At 36.7% G+C, this 8,529-nt stretch overlaps 1 protein-coding gene across 1 annotated transcript; it reads left to right on the top strand.

Annotated features, from left to right (window-relative positions):
• The first annotated feature begins 1,533 nt into the window (after nt 1-1,533).
• Nucleotides 1,534-8,325, top strand: LOC132644782 (uncharacterized). Its single transcript, XM_060361382.1, has 7 exons — nt 1,534-1,811; nt 1,899-1,926; nt 4,179-4,279; nt 5,129-5,332; nt 5,563-7,462; nt 7,546-7,760; nt 7,963-8,325. The coding sequence occupies exons 1-7, from the start codon at nt 1,686-1,688 to the stop codon at nt 8,110-8,112; spliced, it is 2,724 nt and encodes a 907-aa protein (XP_060217365.1). The 5' UTR covers nt 1,534-1,685; the 3' UTR covers nt 8,113-8,325.
• The last annotated feature ends 204 nt before the right edge of the window (nt 8,326-8,529 follow it).

Raw genomic sequence — 8,529 nt, 5'->3', positions numbered from 1 at the left:
TAAACTTTACTTGTCATAACTACCTCTAAGACTTATTTATGATAAAAAAAACTACCTTATTGTTTATTTAATTTTCATAGCTTTATTTTTTCAAAATTATATTTCATAACTGGTCCAGTAACTTTTAAAATACATGTACCTCTCTATTCTCCCTCACTACACATTTAAGATTTATCATCTTCTCCAAACCCTAAAAAAAAATCTCTCTTTTCTCTCCCTTTCCCCTCACTGCCGCCTCTCTCCCTTCCTTTCTCTATCACCGGCCTCTCTTCTCCTTCCCCTCATATACCCCTCCCTCCCTTATCTATCTACACCACCCACCTCGCCGTCAACACCACCACCACCACCACTATTACTACCATCTCCATCTCCAAACTCAAAAAAAAAAACCATTGTAATTAAGTTATTAAACCCGAATTAACGAGTGTTTAATGAAGAATTTTTGTATTACTACCATCTCCATCTCCAAACTAAAAAAAAAAAAACCATTGTAATTAAGTTATTAAACCCTAATTAACGAGTGTTTAATGAAGAATTTTTGGTAATATAAGAGTGTTAATGTTATGAGAGAAAAGAAGGAATATTATGCGAAGAACGATATGGCGACATTGGCAGGTTTCGATTTTGAGGTTTAGGGCAAGAGTAAAGGTGAAAGGACGATAATGGCCTTTCCTTAAATAGATAGACGTCACCTCAAGGAAAATATATTTCCTTATAGTGTATTTTTTTGTATTCGCTTTGTATTTCAAAGGAGAAAATGTATATTCGTCATTTTTTTAGTGTATTTCAATGTACTGTTTCAGTATATTTCTGTGTACTGTTTCAGTATATTTCGCTATATTTCAATGTATTTCTAATTTACGAAACAGTTTCTGATACATTTCATTGTATTCCATTGTATATACGCATACTACAATTTTATATTTCTTAAACAATCTACCATATTTCATTGTATTCCAGTGTATATTTTTATGTATTTGAAAGTATTTCTAAAAGTTTGGAATGGAGTAATTTGGAGAGAGAAACGTGGGTTGTTATGGAACTTCAGCCGTTATGCATGATACATGGTTGATTTAATTTGACTTACCATTTAAAATGAAAGAAGAGAATATGTTTCATAAATACAACTTATTTTTATTCTGCCAAATTTTGTATTTTCGTGTATTTCAAAAACGCGAAATACAACCGAATACAACAAAAACCTCATGAGGTTTGCGTGAATCATGAAACCATTAATACAAATTACCATATAATTTGAAAAAGATTTTTATTGCCATAAATATAGCCTTTTTTTTTACTTAACAGCCGCGCTGTATTTCGATGTATTTCACTGTATTTCAAAAACGCGAGATACAACTGAAATACAACCAAAAGTAGCTACGAATTGTAAATATTCAACTTATAGCTATAATTTGTTAGAAGCTATTAAAAGGTGTGTAAGTTTTACAATTTTTTTTGTCAAATCATTAACCCAGTAACGCGACACGAATAATAACCTTTTTTTTTTCTATTCGTTTTATGGGTTAAACCGGTTTTGGACACCCCAAAACACAGGGCCGGGCGTGTGGTGCAGCCAACTAGGGTTTATGCTTCTTTTCTAAAACCCTTCTGAAAGAAAAAACCTAACGTTTACCAGCTCTTCAATTTCCCCAGCGCAAAAATAAGCTTCTTTCAGTTGTGGAAGAATGGGGATCTTTGAACCATTTAGAGCAATTGGATACATTACAACCAATGTTCCTTTCTCTGTACAGAGGCTCGGTACTGAGACCTTCGTCACTGTCAGTGTTGGCAAAGCTTTCCAAGTTTACAACGTATGCCTTTCACCATTCTCAAGGTTACATTCTTTTTTTGGTTTTGGGTGAAGAATTAATATAATATTTTCTTTTTTGAATGTGCAGTGTGCTAAACTCAGTTTGGTTCTTGTTGGTAAGCAATTTGTTTATTTGTTAATCCATTTTTTTCTGCAAAATTTCAGTATTGTCAAATTTAGCAACTTAATTCTTGACATTTGTTAGATTTGAACTTTAGATTCAGTTATAACTTAAAAATCACGGGCCTTTTGCTTTTGGGATTTGGGGGTAGTTGAAGTGATAAAGAACCTATTTTCCTTGCTTTTATGTGAGTTATTATTGGTTGTAGTTAATAGAATAAGATTTCCTGGTACTGGTGTATACATTAGATAGGGGAATAACACATGGACTTGGGTATGGGTATGTATACCTGTTGTTCAAGTTTTACTATGCGTTTTGGTGTACTTTCAACGATCTGCGATATCCATACCCTTGTTTTTACCTGTTAACTCTGAACTTAGGAGTCCCATTTCTGATGCTAGAAACTACTGCTGTGGACTTTACCTTGTTTTAATATCCTGTGGGTGATCTTTGAATGAAATTGTATTAATCTACTCTTGAATATCTTCAGTAGTTGTAGGCTGCAAAGTACGACGACGTAGTGTTTGAAGAAACTAGTTGGTTTTAATTGTAAAAGAGAGTGTAAAACAGTTAAATATATTATTAACCTAAGAAGCCAAGAAGGAATAGTGGAAGACAAAGGCTGATGATATAGCATGGTACACATGGATTTTTGAATACAGTTGAGCATAATTAGAATATAGCTCACCGGTTTGAGCCGTGGTAGCAGCCACTAATGCTTGCAGTAGGGTAGGCTGTATACATCACACCCCTTGAGGTGTGGCCCTTCCCCGAACCCTGCTAAAGCGGGATGCTTTGTCACGGGTTTCCCTTTTCATAATTCTATACTGCACCATGTGTACCAATGAGTTGGACTATGAGACTATCTATTGCAGTCTCAACCTTCAGTTTGATACCAAGCTAACCACTGTTATTCTCACTGAGCTCCTCCTCTTCTGCGCCCAATTAATTAAGCTACTTCTGTAGTAAAGAATAACTAGATGAAAGTTATAGATACCGAATACATTACGAATTGATATTCCAAATTTGGTTATCATTCATATTCTGTTCTGGATAACATTACTAGGATTTAGAACCTATGGAGCTTATTGTGTTTCTTTCCAGTTTGCTGCAATACATCTTGGCTTTTCCTGAAAAAATATTCCTAATTTAGTTTGAACAACCTTGGAGAAATTACCTCAGCGTAACTGATACTCTTAAGACAAAAATTGGGTCTAGGTTTCTTAAGTTCCTAAAAACAGAACACTTAAGTCTCTTTTAACTTTTTGCAATACCCTTTCTGGGATTGCATGAAAGCTTCATTCTATTTGTTATTTAATAAAGTTCCAATTTTCTATTCAATAGTTTTACTTTCTAATTATTCTATAAAAAAATGATGCTTAGTTATGGTGCCTTTATTGGCATCCCATGAACTGTAATTAATCTTTAACTGTAGGATGGGAGAATTAACGCCGTGTTGGAGCTGAACTTTTCAGTTCAGGTTTTTCTTATGGAGTTCGATGTTAAATGTGAAAAAGGATTTATAAGAGGTATATACAAATAGGTACAAGTTCTTTATTAAAAAAAGAAAAATGGATACACGTTTTAAGAGAAAATTGTTTTCAGAGGGAGATGTGAGGGGCTGCCAACTCATTACAGTGTTTTGCAGTTATAGGGTTAAGGGAAGCTCAGTTGGCTAGTAGGTGGAAAAGGCATAATCTAAGAAGTCTATTTCAGTATAATAAGGGAAACAGTATCTTTCAAAAAAAGTATAATTAGAGAAACAATGTGCTGCTGGAACAAAAAAAGAAGAGAAACACCGAGCTCTTGCTCTACTCTTCTAGAAACAGTGATCAGTTTAATCTTACTTTTTACCATTAGTTTTATTGCTAGATTGCAGCCTGTATTAGTTAGCTGTACTGCCATGTTCAGATTATTGTCAACTAAAAATCAATACGCCTCAATCGCAATGTAGTTGGGGTTGGTTATATGCATCCTCTATATCTGTTCCACTCTATTTTCATTCTTTTCATTTCAACATCAATTAGTTTGTCTTTTCAAAGCAAGTTAGTGGTTACTGGTTACTAAAATTATAGTTTTCTATGAATCTTCATTTATCCCTATACTGAAGTAGACCTAATGTAAGTGGTGTTCAACCTATTGTGTGGTGGAAAAAGTAGTATCCAATTCTTTATGGAGCTGTTTAATTCCATTCTTAAATCCTTTTTCTGCACTTCCGCGACATTTATATTTGAATTTTGAATAAAGGTCCGCAATTTCCAAAGAAGATTCGAGCTCTCGCTTCTTATCGTGAATATACTTTTGCTGCCTATGGGAGTGACATTGCAGTTGTTAAGCGTGCTCATCAGGTTTGTTTTTTCCTCTGAATGTATTAATCTTGACAAGGGTTTGTAGGATCCCCCCCCCCCCCCCCCCCCAAACCAAAAAAAACTGTGCATGTTAACTCAATATTGTTGAGGAGGCTCAACCATTGAGGCTTCCCGCTCTAACGAACTTCCGTGATGAGGAAAGCGAAACCTGTGATGATTGATCACATCAGTCTTGTACAGTTTGAGAAATGCCTTTAAATTTTCTAATATGCTTTGACGATTATTTGACCTTGTATTGTGGCCATTATTTGGGATACTGTTACTTCTGTCATTTGTCGTTCACAAAAACCCATGATCTCTGGAAATTTTTACTTTAAATTTGGATGTATTTTAGATTTCTATAATCTATCCATGATCTGCAAAGCATCTGGAGTCAGGGGATCTCTCCTTGAATAATTCCCTTTCCTGATCTTCCTTTCCTTTTGCCCTCATTTTGCTTGGGTGAAGGTCATATTTTGTTTCAAATGGCGCAAGGCTTGGAACAAAATTGATAAATAAAGATGTAACCTAACAAATCAAAGCACATATTTTAATGTTTTACCACAACTATCCGATATAGTCAAACTAGCGAAACTAGAAAAAGTGCAATCAACTTGAGGACATTGCAAAAGTTTATAACACCAAAAGATGCAAGTGTGGGTCCTTATAATACCTGCTACTGTGTTGTTCTTTCTATTTGAAATATTATTATCACCTTTTCTTCTTCTCGTTTTTCCTTTAAGTATTTCGGTGAAGCTTATTCTTTTGGCCTCATCTTTGAGCTTCAGAGTGAATTAATGAGCCTTTTTATGCTTTTCTGGTACAAATGCTTCGCTTTTCTTTGGTCAGGTGGCTACTTGGAGTGGACATAGTGCTAAGGTGAACCAGTTGCTTCTTTTTGGTGAAAATGTCCTAAGTGTTGACGTTAAAGGCAATATCTTCATATGGCAATTTAAAGGTATAGATCAAAATCCTGCTCCGATCGGACACATAAAGCTAGAGAACAAATTCTCTCCTAGCTGCATAATGCACCCGGATACCTACTTAAATAAGGTATGGGTTTTCTATTTTTTAACTTTGAGTATCACAATAAACTGAAGAATAGGTTGGTGACAGTAGTTAATAGTAATACAACCCCTCCCCTTTTCTCCCTGGAAACCCAAAACAAAAGGAAAACAAAACACACGCTTCTTAAACGTGGAAAAGAGAAATAGTTTAGCTAGTTTCTTTGGTTTCCCATGTTTCACTTGACAGATTAATCTCATTAAGTGTCTTGCAAACAGGTTATTTTGGGAAGTCAAGAAGGTGCGTTGCAACTCTGGAATATAAGCACAAAGAAGAAAATTTATGAGTTCAAGGGATGGGGATCTTCTATTACATGTTGCATTTCATCTCCAGCACTAGATGTTATTGCTGTTGGATGCGCGGATGGGAAGATTCATGTTCATAACATTCGCTATGATGAAGAGGTAGCTACATTTAGTCACTCTACGAGAGGCGCTGTTAATGCCTTGTCATTCAGCACTGATGGCCAGCCCCTTCTAGCTTCTGGAGGTTCATCTGGTGTTATAAGCATATGGAATCTTGAGAAGAAAAGGTTGCAGTCTGTCATCAAGGAAGCCCATGACTCCTCCATAGTGTCACTTCAGTTCTTTGCTAATGAGCCAGTCCTCATGAGTTCATCTGCAGACAATTCAATGAAAATGTGGGTCTTCGATACAAGTGATGGGGACCCTCGTTTACTACGGTTTAGAAGTGGTCATAGTGCTCCTCCTCTATGTATCAAGTTCTATGCAAATGGGCGTCACATTTTATCTGCTGGTCAAGATCGAGCATTTCGTCTTTTTTCTGTTGTTCAAGATCAACAAAGTAGAGAACTTTCCCAGCGACATGTTTCTAAAAGAGCGAAGAAGCTTAAGTTGAAAGAGGAGGAGATAAAATTGAAGCCTGTTATTGCATTCGATGTTGCTGAAATTAGGGAACGTGATTGGTGCAATGTGGTTACATGTCACATGGACACCCCGCGTGCTTATGTATGGAGGCTTCAAAATTTTGTTCTTGGCGAGCATATCTTAACTCCATGCCCTGAAAATCCAACTCCAGTCAAGGCTTGCGCTATTAGTGCCTGTGGCAATTTTGCTGTACTTGGGACTGCTGGTGGTTGGATTGAGCGATTTAATCTTCAGTCAGGAATTAGCCGTGGAAATTATGTTGACTTGTTGGATGGTGAAAGTGCTGCTCACAATGGGGAAGTAATTGGCATAGCTTGTGATGCAACAAATACCATCATGATTAGTGCTGGATACCATGGCGATGTAAAAGTTTGGGACTTCAAAGGACGCGAGTTAAAATATAAATGGGAGGTTGGGTGTTCCTTAGTTAAGATTGTGTTCCACCGTTCTAATGGTCTTTTGGCCACTGCGGGAGATGACTTAGTTATCCGTCTATTTGATGTTATTGCACAGAGGTTGGTTCGTAAATTTGAGGGTCATACTGACCGTATTACTGATACATGCTTTAGCGAGGATGGGAAATGGCTTTTGACATCCAGTATGGATGGGACGCTCAGAATTTGGGATGTAATTTTAGGTAGACAGATAGATGCAATACAAGTTGATCTGTCTATCACTGGATTATCTTTATCGCCTAATATGGATATCTTGGCCACATCTCATGTTGATCAAAATGGCGTCTATCTGTGGGTCAATCAAGCTATGTTTTCTGGAGCTGCCAGCTTTTCATCATATGGAAGTGGAAAGGAAATAGTCAACGTGAAGATGCCGTCCATTTCTTCTGCAAAAGACGGTGAAAACAGTGATAACAGAACTATCCTTAAACCATTTGAGTCCTCTGATACTTCTCAGTTTCTAAATTCAAGTCATCAAATTCCGGATCTAGTCACTCTTTCACTATTGCCTAAGAGTCAATGGCAGAGCTTGATCAACCTGGACATAATAAAAGCCCGCAACAAACCTATCGAGCCTCCAAAGAAACCTGAAAAGGCACCTTTTTTCTTGCCTTCAATTCCATCTCTGTCCGGTGAGATATTATTTAAACCGAGCGAAGGTGGTAATGAGGAGAATAATACACAAAATACAGGATTGGAAGAAGGCAGTAAGAAAACTGATCTTCCAGCATCCAAATTCTTGCAAATTCTTCAGTCAAGCACTGAGAAAGAGAATTGTAAGCTCCTCTCCTCCTCTTTATGTGTATCCACTTTCGTTATTGGACAGACTCTAGGATGACACTTTTATTGCCTTTTGCAGTTGCAACATTCACTGATTATATCAAAAGCTTGTCGCCTTCAATATTGGATATGGAGCTCCGAATGCTTCAGATAATAGATGATGATGACGAGCAGGAGCCGGAGAAGAGACCAGAATTGCATTTCATTGAACTGCTACTTGATTACTTTATACATGAGATTTCACGCAGAAGCAATTTTGAGTATATACAGGCACTGATTAGATTGTTTCTGAAGGTAAATTTCCGGCTTCACCAGCTGTCTAGTTTATATTTGCTCGACATTGTTGAGATAGTCAAGTTTAGGTTTAAAGAGTGTTCTGATGCTCTAACTACTGACATAAGTCTGATTGCAAATGGCTATAAGTCCTGCTTGAAATTTCTCTGTGATATTTGCTAAATAATGTCGTTTAACATCTCTTTTAATTTGTGCCGGACAGATACATGGTGAAACAATTCGACGTCAGTCAAAACTGCAGGATAAGGCAAGAAAGCTTTTAGAAGTTCAATCTGCAGTTTGGCAAAAAGTAGATAAATTGTTCCAAAGTTCCAGATGCATGGTCTCGTTTCTTAGCAACTCTCAGTTTTGATTGATGTCAACACGATATTCCTTGGATGTCGTAATGTAATTGCAATTTTGTTCTTTATTTTTTGATAGGTATTAAAACAATTACACTAAGCCAGTGTCACAGGCGTAATTGCAATTTTAATCTATTTTTCCCGAGTCCAGTTTGCTACTTTTGGAATGCTGTCCTGACACTGTTTTTGATATGTGATTTGATCATTCATGAGTTCAGTTTTGACACTGTTTTGAGCTCAGTTTGAGATTCAGTTTGGAGACGTTTTTGAGATTCAATTTTGGTTCAGTTTAGTTTGGTTTTGGTCATTTTATTGGTGCTGGTTCTGCCAGTTATGGACTGTGTTTGTCCAGTTTTGGTTTAGTTTTGAGGCTTGCTGGTTTAGGTCATTTTATTGGTGCTGGTTCTGTCCAGTTATGCACTGTGTTT

Source organism: Lycium barbarum, chromosome 6, assembly GCF_019175385.1.
Source record: "Lycium barbarum isolate Lr01 chromosome 6, ASM1917538v2, whole genome shotgun sequence".
In the NCBI taxonomy this organism is placed as follows: domain Eukaryota; kingdom Viridiplantae; phylum Streptophyta; class Magnoliopsida; order Solanales; family Solanaceae; genus Lycium; species Lycium barbarum.
Note: the sequence above shows the minus strand (reverse complement) of the source record. Positions and strands in the feature narration are given on the sequence as shown.